A 16291-nucleotide genomic window follows, 5' to 3' on the forward strand; every position below is an offset into this window, starting at 1 on the left:
GTTTTACTAATAACAGAGGGAAAACACAAGGATCCAAACACGGCCAGGAAGGGACCAGTCCAAGACCTGTCTCCCCTCTGGCATTGCTGGAGCCACAGGCAACTTCTGCCTTTACCCTCAGCTGGATTTAAGCTCTGACAGTGAAGTGAAGGCCGTGTACAACCAAGCTGTCCTGTCACAAGCAGCACAGCCCGGGCTCTGTTCCTGCTCCCAGTGCTTTTAAGTCAGTGTTTATTATCTCAGTTTGGGCCACTTCCGAATGAAAGGCTGCCTGTCCCTCCAGCCCCTTCCCTCGCCTCCTTCATATCCCCGCAGCAGGAGCGAGGGTCTGCATTCCCTGTCTCCCCAGCCCACATGCTGGGAGGGGCTCAAAGCTACAAGTTTCGGCAAGAAGGTGGATCCTGGACAGTGACTGTGGTGCAGGAACTCGTACAGCAATGGCCAGGGCCATCTGCTAGCGCTCAACGAGGTTCTGAGTTCCGTCTTAAGGGTAAAATGCACAGAGAGACCACGGGAATACAGACAGAACAGTACACAAAGCTGCACAAGTTTGTCATCTTGGCACTCACCTAAGCAGTCTTTTCCCTCTCCAGTCTTCTTACTCCTTCAACTTCAAGTGATCTCTGTACAGCCACTCCAGCAGAAAGAGCGAGCAATGACCTGGTCAGAGTCTCTGAAGGAGGCCAGAGCACAGCATGACGTTAAGCAGCTCCGTGGCTGTGCATGCAGAGCTGGGGCCAGAAAGCATCTCAGCTCGGAAAGGCATTGTCAGGCTGGAAGCCACCTCTGCTGCTTCCCATATGCTGGGAATTCAGTCAGTGGCCTCTGTTCTCTCTTTTTAAGGCAGGTTAACGTTTTTGGGCAGCCAGGCTCAAATTCCAGCAAGTGCTTTTTACTTGCATCCCAAGAGGGTAACAGAGAAACACACACACAGAATTGCCATGGAAAAAGCTCACATTTATTTGATTAAACAAAAATAAAATAAACTGCATAGGAACATTTTAAAGTCCAGAGAGACACTGACTTTGTTTTAAGGCTGCCAGTAGCTGATACATCATCTCCTTGCTACATCCTTCAGCCTTCCCTATGGACCACAAAGATACATTCAGAAGCCTCCATTAACACAAGGGTTCTAAACATTCTGCTCACTTAGTCTACATAAAAGTTTGCACATAACCTGTCCTGCTTTCTTCTCTGCGCTACTCAGCATCTGACATCTATACATTATGTCAGTTTTCAGCCCAGTAGAAATGTGATGCCCTTCTTGGAGCATGGGAAGTTGTTGTCACAGCCTGTCTCATGATCAAGTAGATATAAAAGCTGAGCAGCTCATTAAAAGCAGAGCACTGTCTGTCCTGCTGAGAGGTTTTTACTGTTAGAAGAGCAGCATGACCAACCGCTACAGTAGAAAAGAAACACCTGCAACAGAAGAGGCAACTACAAACTGAATCAACTCAAGATGCCAAACATCCACGGACAGAAACATCATTCTGGATCCCAAAGCAAACCTGCACCGAGGCAACACTACTTCTACACTGCTAATAAAGTTTTAAGATGAGGCCATACATCACCAGTCAATTAAAATCTGGGGGGGAATGGCATGTTTGTGGCATTGATTTCATGCTGATGACCTCAATTTTGTTCAAGACCTCCATTTACTGTGCGACCTCAGTTGCAGGCCTGCGTTCAGCACCCTCACTACTTCAATGGATCGTGTATGAATCAAGCAGCACATAACAGGTAATGCACAGTTACAAGAGTCACATACAGTAAGACACCCCCACCGACTCAGGTGACTAAGAACACCTTACAAACTAGTTAGAAACTTTAGTTACCTTAGAAAAGAAACTAAAACCAAAACCCAGAAACAGACATTCTTTCTCTGAAGGAAAAACTACTTAATTGTCTGAAAAATACTCTACAAACCTATAAAAGGATTTTATTTGTTTTAAACTAGTCTGGTAGCTCAAAAGGAAGGTACTTAACTACATCATTACACAGACACTTAACATTCAGTCAGTAAGGCTCTATGAAAAGAGCTTAAAAAATTATCTACCTGAGTTTGTAAGTTGATACAATCATTAATAGAAGGTCTAAGACCATGCAGGTACACAAAGCATTTTTAGAACCATTACTGGTTAAACAATGATGGAAAAGATGCCAGTTTGGCTCGTTAACCCGTAAGATCACTTAGAGACATCAATGTACATTTTCCACCATAACATTTACCAAACCCAACACAGCCCATTGTTAGTAGGGGTCTCCTGTACCCACTTCTGTCATCCCCTTTTACAGGCAGGGGAGGAAAAAAAGACTTGGATATAGTCATCTGAAAATGTGCTTCTGCAGCTTTACTCCACAGGTAAAACAAGGAGCTCGCTGCATTTCACTGAGTTGCATAAACCCCCCCAACATACTAGTTTTAAACTGCCTCTCCTGAGACTGCCACAACCTAAACCACCCTCCAGAAATAGGAACTTGCTTTGTCACGGTGGAAAAAAAAAAGAAAATAAATCCATTGAGTCAAGAAAGCTGCTAATAAAAATCACCAAGTCAAAACCCAAACAAATCAAAGATCAGTATCTTATCCCTTCGAGCATCCGACACAGCATCGTGTTTGCAGCAACCCTAACGCTAGTCTTCCCAAACTGGACTTACTTGTGGGCATGCTTCAAAGTTTTTCCTCTTGTAGAGAAGACCTTAAAGGTCTCACGGGTATAAGAACACTTGCAAGTGAACACGAAGGCTGTCATGCCAGCTACTAGTGTCATAATACTGACAAAGGTTACCGTTTCTTTCTTTGCAGTGAAAACAGAATGAACGCAACAGCGTTCCAGGTGTATCTTGGTCCGGTTTGCCCCAACAATACACACGTTTGGTTTCACCGACAGCTTCTCTAGCAAGGACAGCTTACTACGTCCACGGGAAGGCAGCAAACCAAAAGCAAACAAAAGCAGGAAGTCACCACATGGTACACACTTAGTATTATCTCCTTTTCAATTAGAATGCTTGCCCAGTGGGCAGGATGAATCCTTCCCCCAGGCAGATTCTCAATCGTTTCTCATACCTGTCTGATGCTAAATTGAGGTAGATGATTTGCTTCAGCAAAGTGAGGTAGAACTTCAAGAAAAAGATAGTGGCATATCTAGTTGTGCATTTTGTACCACAGCAAACTGGGTTTCAAACTCCCAAGGACTCAAAGACCAAAAGGTACAATATTTGTCTAACGCAAGTACCAGTGTTCATTTGTTTTATACAGCTCCAAACTGTTTGTCTAACTATCTCTATCTTTAAATACCCTATTACCTTTTGGCACCATTTGGCTTACACTCCTTAAAAAAAAAAAAACAAACAGAAACCCCAAACAAACAAAAAAGCACCCCAAACAAACACAAAACACTTTGGCACAATGCTTTTCAAAAACCAGACCTGAACAAAGATCTTCCCATCAAAGTTATGGCAAGCAAAGCCCATCCACCTGCTCTCTTCAGAAACCAGGTTTAGCTGCCACAGAACGGACTGGGTCCACTTCCCTGCAATCCCAAGGGTATGCCCCATCCAAATGCCTTCCCTCTTCTTTCTCCTACCTTGGTTACATCTAGCCCCGCTCTGCACTCAGCCTGGGTGTTGCCATCCTTCCCTTCCCTTCTCTACCAGTTTAAGGTTTATGGGCTTCCACAAATAAGTTAGATTTAAAAGGTACTAAATAAAAAGGAGTGAGTTATCTGAAGCAGTGAGTCTGCTTCAGTCTGAGAAAGGACAAGACTGCTTCACAGGCTGAACCCAAACCAGCCATACTGACTGCTGACAACGTTTTGTCAAGCAAAGTTTACCGAGAGCCACTGGTTTAACCTGGCTTAGTGAAATTCCTTTGGGAGTTCCAATAGAAAGGTCCATCACTCACATCTGTTGTTTCCCAGTGTCAGACACAAGAGGAAGAGACACAAGCTCAACGAGCTCACTTCACCTTTCCCCAGGCCACTTCCACTAGTTCAGATTACTCTGAATGCCTGTTCAGTTTGCAACCCAGCTTCAGAGCCTTGCTGCTTCTCTCTGCACTGTGTATGTGGTGATGCTGGGGCCTTAACCTGAGAGCATGCACAGCCCGAGAACATGCATGGAAACACAGAGCAAGACTTGACTCTTGTTTATGTATCGCTCTGAAAAGCCCCTATGGGGCATCTGACATTGGCATTGTATGTTACCGCTACTCATCTTCATTGCATATAAACCACTCCCTTTTATAAAGCTACACTACCATATTCCAACGAGACCAAGTGTGCTTAGCACTACCTATGACAAGGATAAGGACTTCTTTTGGGTAGCTAAATAGCAGTGTTTTTGAAACAAAAAAGCTCCCCAACATATGAGGTCAAACACTAGAGAGAGGTTTGGTCTGTAAGCAAATCCCACTGAATTAGACAGCAACTTAGGAAGAGTTAAAGTTATTCCTCTTCCTGACAGAGCTGGACTGGAGGTTTGTGCAATGGCTCCATACAAAATAAAAGGGCAACTTCAGCATCTGTCGCCTACACGGTACAGGCTGGAGAAGGGCAAAAAGGTTTCTGCAATTCAACTAAATCCTGAATGCACACAATGTTTTTTTTTATGCTTGGAAAAGCTCCCTTCTAGTCTTAGAGAAGGCAAGAACTGGACAAGCATTAAAACACAAGAGCATTTCTAGCATACTCCACCACTGTCTGAATCAAGGTATTAAAGACTGGTCAAGGTATTCAGAGACCTGGCATTTTTATTAAGACATGATAGGACAAATGCCAGGACACTGCAAACTAAACATTAAAGCTTTTTTCAAGCAGTTTTCTTTGGTATCTAGATCTTGCAGCCTATTAGTTTTCACAGTCCCACATTGCAAGTCATTCTTGGACTGAACAAGACTGGTGTCTGCCCCAGCTGCAGGCCAGCCTCAAGGAGGCAGGCATGTATGCAAGCAGAACTCGGACACGCTGCAGGTAAACTAGCTTAGCTTTCCCTGCTACCTACACTTGGAGTGGCCACAGAAGTTTGTGCAGACACCTGCCACTAAAAGATTATCTCTTGAAGACTATTTTTAAACTGTGCTGTCTAAAGCTCAAGCCTAACAGAAACACACTGCTTTGGAGAGTTTGCCTGCTCGAGACTCTGGCTGAAAGGCAGCAGTTAACTCTACCACATTTAATTCAGGTGTTTTTTCCCTCACCCTTCTTTCAAAGGCCATCTCATGAATCTGTCTTTCTGGTCCTCTAGTTTAAGCCTTCTCTAAAGTGGCAGCTCTCTCGTCTGCACACATCATCAGGATTCCTACAAAACCCAGAAAGTTCACAGTCCTTGGAGGGGAAAAGCAGCAAGAAAGAAAGTGCACCTTGTGATTTCTCACAAACTCGTCAAGAGCCTTCTGACATCAGGTCACCCTTGTGCCTGGTGGCTAGCAGAGAGAGGAACGCTGTCCCTGGAGGCCAGCTAAGGCTTTTCAGACCATTTGATAAGGACTGTGTTTCAGAGATCCTTCCTTGCAAACAGCAAGGTAAATAACGTAGCATTCCCAAGCCTAAGGCTACTGACAGATGAACTTTTCCATTGCAGAGATAGAAAAGCCCTCTGTCCCCCACGTTAACCATTCTCCTTTGCCACCAAAGGCCTTATCTCGAGGGTGAAGCAACAGCTCTCTAGAGACCGTATCTGCATCAACAGCTAAACTGCAATGCAAGAAACTGAAGAATAAACCCAAATATTTTCTGGGACTCAAAGTCACATTTTGCTAGAGATCTCTGTTCTCCAAGAAAGGTTTCTGCTCCTCAGAAAAGCTGGCTTTATATCCCTGAAAGGGCTGACTTCTCCCTGCCTCCAAGCCTTTAAGAGTTATATACATTTATTTTATACAGATTTCTTTGGTACTGCTCTGGAAAAAAAAGCAGCAGAGTTTCATCTTGATGCAATTTGCCTTATGTTGGTACTGGTCAATTTTCACTTGGATCTTAGCAAAAGACACATGGAACTACAGTCTCACCTCACCCGAAGAACTACAGCAGACCTTCCTGTATTTCAGTCCAGCTCTTTGGGGAAGCCAGAAGATGAAAAGCATTTTTGTCATGATAGTTATTGCAATCCTCTTTAAATAAAAAAAAACCCCAACCTGTTGACTTCTCCAAAAACACACCCTGAATCTCCAAAGCTGTGCTTATTTCTTACTTCTCCAAAAAGGTACCACTTCTGTCCTAACATAGCCATCAAACATTATTCCCTTAAATGTCTCTCTAAAGAGGTGGGGGGAAAAAAAGGGGGGGGGGCAAGGGGCTAGTAATTAGTAATTTCACAAGAAAGTAAATCAAAAGGGTTTGATTTTCCCTGTTTCAATGCTCCTTGTAACCTCTTCTGTTACCCAGATTAGGTACACTGATAAAAGAAACAGCAACTTTTAACAGACTAATACAGCTTTCAGGTGGGGAAAAAAAAAAGCAGAAAGAGATACTAGAGACAGGATACATTAAAGGAAGCTTTTTATCTAAATTTTAGACTGACTGCACTAAGCCACGAGAATGAAGAATTTGGTTTACACTTAAGGAATTTGTGCATTTTCATCAGCTTCAGTTTGTGCTGTTGGATTACTGTGTTTCAAAGCAATTACACAGAAATGCCAAAAAGATGCGAACTTGCTCTTCCCGGCCACTGAATCCCACTAACTTCCACAAAAGGTTCAAAGGTGTCTGGGAGCAGCACACTGTGCTCACCAGTAAAATCAAACACACCGAGGTATAAAAGGGAGAACAGGAAAGAGTTCTCTGCTGCAGCAGCAATTAAAACAAGGCAAAAACCAAAACAACCCAACAAAAGCCTTCCCCCCACCCCACGTCCCCACCCACGGAACTGCAGTACGGTCAAGAACACAAATTCTTTACAAACACCTACTACCATTTTCTCCATTAAAAGAGTTTACATAGAGCCTTTTTTTTTTTTTTTTTGGCTTAGTCTACAGAATTCACCACACAAACCACCTAATGTGCACAGCAACACTTGTTTGTGCATGAAACCCCAGCAGGGGGAGAGGTAAAACATTCTGAACTGCGAGTGTGTGGGGACAGGGAGGGGTGAGAAACCTGGGAAGGGAGGGAGGACGATGAGGTAGATAGGATTTAACTTTACAGGCTCACTCCCTGCAGAAAAGATAAGTACATTCATCTGTAAAAAAATTAAAGATGAGGTAGGTTTGAATTAATGTTGTATTTTGTTTTCTCTTAGAAGAATTTCCCTGAGACAGTTTCTTCCTAATTCAAACACCTATCAGAAGACAAGGATTCGATTGTTTCCAAAGTCGACCACCACAATCATGCCATCGGGGGTGATGGCGATACCTGAAGGACGGTCCATCTGACCGAAGCCGCTTCCCTGAGTGCCAAACTTGCACAAAAAGCTGCCGTTTGACTCGAATATCTGCACCCGGTGGTTCCTGGAATCAGCCACGATGATGCGCCCCTCCTGATCCACTGCCACTCCCTGCGGGCGCAGGAACTGCCCGTTGCCGGTGCCCTCCGAGCCCAGGAAGCGTGCCGACTGGCAGTCTGGGTGGATGACCAGCAGGCGATGGTTGTTAAAGTCTGTCACTACCAAGTGGCCCTCGTGATTGAAAGTCACACCTCTGGGGGAATCAAAGTGCTTCCAGAGCGCCCCTTCGAAGCCGTACTTGTTGAGAAACATGCCGTCGGGCCCGAACAGCTGAACCCGGTGATTCCTCGTGTCAGAGACCAGGATCCTGCCCTCCGTGTTGACGGCCACATCCCACGGGTAGTTGAATTGCCCGTTCTTTGTGCCCTTCTCCCCAAACTTGAGGATGAACTGCCCCTCGAACGTGAAGATCTGGATGCGATGATTGTCCTTGTCGGCCACGACGATTCTGCGCGAGGTGTCGCAGGCCACGCCGGCAGGGCGGTCGAACTGCCCGGGGCGGGAGCCCAGCGTGCCAAACTTGTGATGGAAGGTCCCGCACGGCTTGAACACTTGGATGCGGTTATTACTGCGGTCAGCAACGATGATGTAGCCTTCTTTGTCTATGCTGACCCCCCAGGGGCGGCAGAGCTTGCCGTCGCTGTCGCCCTCGCTGCCGAAGGACAGCCCCGGCAGCCCGATGCCTATGTAGCTGCGCCCGGATTTCACGACGACTTTGAAGGGGCTGTTCTCAATGTGCTGGTTGCACATCATCACAGACACCAGGTGCTCTCCTTCCAGCTGCGGACGGTAGCTGACCAGGTAGGTCCCGTTCTGCTGATCGCTGATATCTGCCCCAAAAAGGTTTCCATCCGGGCCCATCACCACTGCAGAGATCATGTCACCTCCGGAAAGGCGAGGCTCGCCGTCGTGGTCATACCCTATCACTGTGAAAGAGGCCACTTTGCCCTGCAGCGCACGCTTGAGGCCTTCCCCAGTGGCTTTGGTCAGGGGAGCGAAAGCCCCGCTGCTGACAAAGCCCATGGATTTAATGGCCATGTACAACGCCTGGTCAGGGGGGGTGAACATGATCCTGTCATCCTCCTGCGGCTGCAGGAGGCCTCGCACGCTCTTTAGCTCCTGCACCTGGGCCAGCATGCGGTCCCGGGCCAGAAGGATATCCATGGTGCGGCCCTCCTCCAGCACCTGCTGAACAGCGCTGATGGTGTTGTCCAGCTTGTTCAGGTTCTGACGCAGCTTCTCAACTTGCAAGTAGAGCGACTTAGCCTTGACTTGGCGAATCTTTTCCACCTTCAGGGGAGACGAAGGGGAAGAGAAACACACGTCAGGAACGAATCCTTAACACAGAAACATTTCCTACTGCTGCTCTACTTCACAAAACACATTGGTGCGATCACTGCAGCTGTCAGCACAGACCTGCAGAACAAGCCTCGAAAAGCCATGATGTAGAGAAGCAGAAATTAAGGTATTCATCCAAACTTAGGAGTGTTATTCTCTCCCATCCTCCAGCCAAATCCATACATTCTTGCTTCCCAGACCTGCTCCATCAATGTCAGCTGAAAGCAAGAGTCACTTGCTTATTATTTGCTTCCTCAAACACTGTTCTGTTTCCTAGTTGCAAGGTACTTGACAATTCATCCGAAGGTATACCTTAGAATCTAGAGCAGACAGAGGGTTACTGCAAGCTCTCAAAACAAGCAGCAGCTGAAGCTGCTCTAAATCAGGGCTTAGACCATCTTCAGAACACAAGCCACTACCCAGTCAAAGCTGAGGCTAAGAGTGCATTAGCTGCTGCTCACATGGTCTCTTGTCATTCCCCAGCCTGCCAGTGCTGTTTTCATGACTGGGTAACACCAGACATCCACCTCCAGGGATTTTGAGAGTCCAACTGCTTCAGTATTCTATTGGAAGTTCTGTCAATCATGCAAAGCCAGCACTTTACCACAGAATGCTTTATAATGTCACTTCAAACGATCCAAAGTTGCTGCCAGTCCCTGCTTGGGGGACTGAAGCTCAAGCAAAAAATGGTTTATTTGTAACTATTTTACATAAGCCTGTGTTTACCTTTACTTATGGGCGGAGAGAGGGGGAGAAGGTCACCAAACAAAAAACACACAACCACAAAACCAAAGCCCCAGCAAGCAAACAACCCAACACTTCAGAACATGTGGCAAAGAGCTGCCTTGCAACACTGAACATGGGAGTGCCTAGTTGTTGCAAAAATAGATTTCCTTATAACCAAATACCTGCTTGGCTGCAGAGGAACATCAGCAATGTATTTTACTGAGGGACAACTCACTGCCTTAGGACTCTCTGGTTATACACTCACTAGGGAACTGATGTACCAACATGTTAGTTCACCTCAGGTTAAGGCATACTCTTTTTAAAGTCAGATTTCCTCCAGCAGATTTCCAAGAGAGATTACCCTCTCCTTGCAGAGGGACCTGGACAGGCTGGACAGATGGGTGCAGTCCAACACCAGGAGTTTTAACAAGTCCAAGTGCCAGGTTCTGTTCTTTGGCCACAGCAACCACATGCAACACTACAGGCTGAGGACAGAGTGGATGGAGAGCAGCCAGGAAGAAAGGGAGCTGGAGGTGCTGGGAGAGAGTAGCTGAAGATGAGGCAGCAGTGCCCAGGTGGGCAGCAGAGCCAATGGCATCCTGGGCTGGCTCAGGAGCAGTGTGGGCAGCAGCACAAGGAAGGTTATTGTGCCCCTGTGCCCAGCACTGCTCAGGCCACCCCTTGAGTGCTGTGTCCAGTTTTGGGCTCCTCAATTCAGGAGAGATATTGAGGTGCTGGAATGTATCCTGAGAAGGGCACCAAGGTTGGTGAGGGGCCTGGAGCACAGCCCTGTGAGGAGAGGCTGAGGGAGCTGGGGGTGTGCAGCCTGCAGAAGAGGAGGCTCAGGCCAGACCTCATTGCTATCTAGAACTACCTGAAGGGAGGCTGTAGCCAGGTGGGGTTGGTCTCTTCTGCCAGGCAAGCAGCAACAGAGCGAGAGGACACAGCCTCAAACTACACCAGGGCAGGTTTAGGCTGGATGGTAGGAAGAAGTTCTTCATGGAGAGAGTGATTTGCATTGGAATGGGCTGCCCAGAGAGTCTCCATCCCTGGAGGTGTTTAAGAGGAGGCTGGATGAGGCACTTGGTGCCATGGGTTAGTTAATTAGAAGAGTTAGGTGACAGATTGGACTCAATGATCCTAGAGACCTTTTCCAACCTGGTTAATCCTGTGATTACTCCTATATCACAGAGGCTGAAGTCTGGGACTGTGCAGACACTCTTACTAGAGACTATTATTTTTATGAGTGAAATAACCCCAAACAAGAGGGACACCACCGTGGAACAAGAAAGTATATTTTAGGTGTAGGGATAACAGAAGTCCATCTAGCAGAGTTTCTAGCAGTCTTTCTGAAAAAGACCAGAGCATAAGGGAGCTGTGCTCCTTTCCTCTTTTTGAGGCAGTGGATCGTGCAAGAAAAATCTACATATTGCACACCTAAGACTACAGCAACACAAGCACATTTTAAAGACATTATTTACACAAGGTTTTTAAAGGCAATCTCGTCTTGAGCCAGTATGGAGCTGTGAGACCTATCCGGGGAGCCAGCAGAGGGAGTGCCCACACAGCTTGTGTGAGGAGCAGGCAGCAGTCCCTAGAGAAACCCAAGCAGCTTCTCAGACAAGAGAGATCCTCAGCACAAAGCTAACTGCGGCCAGAATCCAGCATCCTGCTACCCACAGAAAAATGAGTTCACAGCAAACAGTTGTGATTCAAAATAGTGTTCCTCGGGAAGATATCTGTCAAAGGTCATGTTTCTGTTTGGAAAGGTACTTCTCAGTGGTTCAAACCACAAAGGCAAGGTACTTACCTTCCAGAGCAGCTCACACTCCCGCTCTTCCAAGGCCTTCTTATGTCTAGTTGTCACAGCTTTGACTTCAGACTGTACCACCTTCGCTTTCATCTCAACCTGCTCTGCCACAGCCTGCGCCTGCTCAATGCTTAGCTGTAGGGAGAGAAAAAAGACAGCACACTCAGCACTCAAGCAAACCAACCAAAAGTGTATCAGGGGATTGCTGCTTACATTTCACCAACCTTCAGCTGAAGGCAGTGAACTCTTGGCCTTAATACATTTCACAGATCAGAGCCTGAAAACAGACCATTTTAAAACAACTACTACATGGAGTTTGCACCTTCACCAATTCCCTGGGCAATTCCAAACAGCATGCCCTTAAAGCAAGACAATTGCTCAGGAACTCACACTTGTGCTTTCCTGCATATAGAAAACTCAGCTTGTCTTGGCTCCCAAAATGGTTCTGACTGCTGCTGTGTGACAGTTCTGCTCCTAGTAAGAAACTGTACTGCAGAACAGACTGTCTGAGCTGCACAGAAATACCCTCAACGGAATACAAATCTTAGAAGAAGCAGCATTAATCACAACTTGGATAGAGATCAAATTCTAATACAACTTTGTAATACTGGTATTTAAATGAAACATTTTGTAGTGGTGTTCTGCATATTTGCATCTGGAAGGAACAAGTCTCTTTTCAAGTTCCCCTGAAAAACCCTTTCCAAACTGCTCCTAGTTTCACAAGACCTTACAGAAAAAGGCACAAAATCGAGCAAGATGCAAAGCAGGCAAATGGGAGGAATCATGATTCTCCATGGAAAAGTTCAAGAGGACCCTTTCAACACCTTTGTCATACAGTGAGCCAGCATTAACAAGCAAATAAAGCTGTGAATCACAGGCTCACAGGATGTTAGGCGTTGGAAGGGACCCAAGGAGATCACTGAGTCCAACCTCCCTGCCAGAGCAGGACCACACAATTTAGCACAGATCAGGGGAAAGCATCCAGACAGGCCTTGAAAGGCTCCAGAGAAGGACACTCCACAACCTCTCTGTGCCAGTGCTCTGTGACCCTTAGAGTAAAGAAGTTGCCCTTGTGTTGAGCTGGAACCTCCTGTGCTGCAGCTTGCATCCATTGCTCCTCATCCTTTCACAGGGAGCAGTGAGCAGAGCCTGTCCACCCACTCCTGACCAACCCTGAGATGTTTACATTGATTAAATCCCTTCTCAGTCTTCTCGACAGACTGAAAAGCCCCAGGTCCCTCAGCCTCTCCTCATCAGCCATGCCCTCCAGACCCCTCATCATTCTTGTAGCCCTCCCCTGGACCCTCTCCAGCAGATCCCTGTCCCTCTTCAACTGGGGAGCCCAAAACTGAAGGCAGTGCTCAAGATGAGGTCTCACCAGGGCAGAGTAGAGTGAACTGTCAAGAAACACTACTTTAGTTACCAAAATAAAGGTACCTGAAAGCATTTAGCCTAGAAGAGAGAAAGCTCAGGTGGGCTCTTGCAAATACCTTCAGGAAGGGTGCAAAGAGGATTGAGCTAAGCCATTTTCTGTGTCAGGACAAGAGGCAATGGGCACAAACAGAAACACAGGAACACTCTATTCACTGTGAGGATGGACTGAGCACTGATACCAGTTGCCCAGAGAGACTGTTAAGTCTCCTACCTTGGAGATACTCAACAACTGCCTGGGCATGATAGTGCACAACTGTCTCTAGGTGGCCCTGTTTGGGCAGAAATGCTGGACAGGACCCTCAAAGGTCCCTTTCATCTTCAGCCTATCTGTACCATCGAAGTGTTTGCTTAGCTCTCTTTTCCTCAGTTTGACACACAGTATCTTACTTTCAGAATCTCAACATTAGGCAACATATACAGGAGGTCTAACCCCTACCAACACAGTACACGACTGCCCCAGAGCGATTCCAAAGAAAAAACATATATAAAAGCAGCTTAATGCAAGTTGTTGACAACTGATGATGTAACAAACTCACCCTCACTTTCTGTATTATATACTGAAAGCCATGAAAGTAGCCAGAAGTAGTTGTATTTAGACAGACTTTACAACACCTTCTCCTCATTGTGGCCGGAGTATGTGGTCCCTTCACAACTTCAGTTGTTTCTGACTGGGTAGCTAAGGAATGCTCTTGACAGAAAGCACCTTTAGCCTTCAGAAATGTAGGCTTGATAAAAACGTCATTAAAGGCTTTACTGTACATTCAGGGCCTTGTGGAAACTATCCTCAGCTTCATTTTGTACCCGAATATCCACTACCAATCTAAGAACCACCTGATGCAACAACATGAACCAGCCAACACGATTCAGCTTTGTCTAGGAGGTCAGACAAGGCTTTTTGTCATCTTTCATGGAATTAGTGGTTATTGGTTTCCAAGTCTGATCTGGCAAGTTCAAGAGCATCTACTTTATGCCAGCAATGGGAAAGCTAAAATACAAAACCAGAGGTACAAGTATACTGTCACTTGGACATTTTCATTCCATGTAGTTATTTTAAGACAACTAGTCTGAATGAGATACATCCTTCTGGAGTAGAACACTGCTATTACTTTCTGGAGACAAGATGAAGAGAAGTCTGGGAGAGTCAGACAAGACAATAAGAGAGCCAGTGGCATCCTGGCCTGCATCAGGAATGGTGTGGTCAGCAGGAGCAGGGAGGTCATTCTGCCCCTGTACTCTGCACTGGTTAGACCACACCTTGAGTGCTGTGTTCAGTTCTGGGCCCCCCAGTTTAGGAGGGACATTGAGATGCTTGAGCATGTCCAGAGAAGGGCGACGAGGCTGGGGAGAGGCCTTGAGCACAGCCCTACGAGGAGAGGCTGAGGGAGCTGGGATTGGTTAGCCTGGAGAAGAGGAGGCTCAGGGGTGACCTTATTGCTGTCCACAACTACCTGAGGGGTGGTTGTGGCCAGGAGGAGGTTGCTCTCTTCTCTCAGGTGGCCAGCACCAGAACGAGAGGACAAAGCCTCAGGCTGCACCAGGGGAGATTTAGGCTGGAGGTGAGGAGAAAGTTCTTCCCTGAGAGAGTCATTGGACACTGGAATGGGCTGCCCGGGGAGGTGGTGGAGTCGCCGTCCCTGGAGCTGTTCAAGGCAGGATTGGATGTGGCACTTGGTGCCATGGTCTAGCCTTGAGCTCTGTGGTAAAGGGTTGGACTTGATGATCTGTGAGGTCTCTTCCAACCCTGATGATACTGGGATACTGTGATACTGTAATATTTCTGATCTTTAATCCAAAAACAGCATGCAAGCTGGCAGAGGAAAACAGGAGTGCTGCTCACAGCCCTTCAAGCACAGGGCTCAGTAAGACAGGCATGTCTCTTGGCTGATACTCGAGGCGCCTCCTATGCCAGTCACATTTGCTACCTTCTAAAGAGGAAAGGTCTTGAAACTCATGGAAAGCCTACATATCTCAGCTCCACTGGAGACAGACCTGACCTGCCTTCTCACAAAGCTTCTGATGATAGATTTGGCTCAACACTTCAAGTTGACAGAAAGTGAAAAACCTCATTACAACAACTACTGAAGCAGACATGAAGTCACGACTAGCCACAAGATAAAGGATTCATAAAAGCCAGTAGATATCAGTACTAGCTGGAAGAGTCTGTATGTAAGATAAGAGTATCTTGCCTCTATCACCTTTATTTTAACACTGAAATACAGAGCCAGCTTCTTCTGCAGGGCAAAGGTACATATTTCATCCAAACAAAGCAGGATTCTTGTCAAGCACAGCAAAACACTCCCCTCTGAGAAATGTTAAGAAAACAAGGTTATCCACTCAGATTCATTCCAGCAAGCACATCCATGAAAGCAGGTAGGTCTTGGTTTATTTGTCTGAGCTTTCTGTACAGCAACACTCTAAAGACAGTGGTCTGGGTATGCTTTCCTCATCTATTATAGCCAAGAGTAACTGCAACTTTCCTCAATTCTTCCCTAAAACCAGAGTCCACCTTAGCAAGAACTCCATCATAGCAAGAGAGGTAATTCCCTGTGGATGCTGCTGTCTATCACCTGTAGGAACCAGTTGGGCAAGTAACTTCTTAGCACAAGGTTGTCTACCAACATTTTAGGTCATTGTCTGGATTTATCTTTACTTGCCTGAGTCTGAGGAGGTCATATCAGCAAAGGATTCCCAAAACACTAAGGTTCTAGTTTTGTTGCAGGTATTGGTAAAGTTTTGCTAAGATTCAGGTGTCCCTGCACTGTGCCAAAACAGGCTAGGAAGGATGACCAGCACCAAACACACAGCACTAGGCAGTGGTATGGGGGAGTGGGCGTGTGCTGAACAGCAAAAACACAAGCATCTAAAACAACAGACAAGAGCTTTAAGCTCTTGGAAGCCTTCTTTACCTTGTTCTCTCTGATTACTGCAAGATACCACAGCTCTACCATGATAACTTTCCCACTGTTCTGCAGGCATTTCCTGTGTAGGACTTGTCTCCAAGAGGTCAGCTTTCTAGGAAACATCTTAAGCAGCAGCATTACATGTTCTGGTCAGACACCAGGCAATCTTTTTAACAACAAATGGGCTTTTATGATGCTCTCTTCATGGCATGTCATAATTATTCCTGGGCTAGTGAACGAGATAGTCACTCAGTTCAGATGCCTGAGAAACAGAAGACAAGGCCAGTGTTCAGAGAATGGCACTGGGTTACTGAATGCGAGATGCAGAACTGTTTTATTTCCTGCTCTTAGCCAATACAGTAAGTCACCTATTTGCAGCTGTACTTATTCACCTGTGACATCTCAGCAGCAGAAAGATGGCTAATTCTGCTCCTCATTTTTACAAACATCACCAGTGCCATGCATTATGAAAATATAAAGGACTCTGCAATGTATCTTGTAAACTTCTGCACTGAAGTTAGTACTTCCAATCTCTCGGCTGTATATCCCCTACACAACTGTGTTTGTGCAGGTAACAGGTTCCAGAGGGCCACAACGAAAGGAAACTTGCACACAGAGCTTGCAGTGGGGGAGGCAGGCATGGTTT

General features: G+C 46.3%; 1 protein-coding gene across 3 annotated transcripts in view; it reads right to left on the reverse strand.

Moving 5' to 3' along the window:
• Window positions 1-936: 936 nt before the first annotated feature.
• TRIM71 (tripartite motif containing 71) overlaps window positions 937-16291 on the reverse strand; it is a 67472-nt gene continuing 52117 nt past the window's right edge. For all 3 annotated transcript variants that reach the window (XM_064169603.1, XM_064169604.1, XM_064169602.1), the window contains exons 4-5: window positions 11312-11446; window positions 937-8727 (exon numbers count right to left, since the gene is read on the reverse strand). In XM_064169603.1, the coding sequence (XP_064025673.1) occupies window positions 7276-8727; window positions 11312-11446 (1587 nt within the window). In that variant the 3' untranslated portion in view covers window positions 937-7275. The remainder of the gene's footprint in view (window positions 8728-11311; window positions 11447-16291) is intronic.

The sequence above is a fragment of the Pogoniulus pusillus genome, chromosome 32 (genome assembly GCF_015220805.1).
Source record: "Pogoniulus pusillus isolate bPogPus1 chromosome 32, bPogPus1.pri, whole genome shotgun sequence".
NCBI classification, from domain to species: domain Eukaryota; kingdom Metazoa; phylum Chordata; class Aves; order Piciformes; family Lybiidae; genus Pogoniulus; species Pogoniulus pusillus.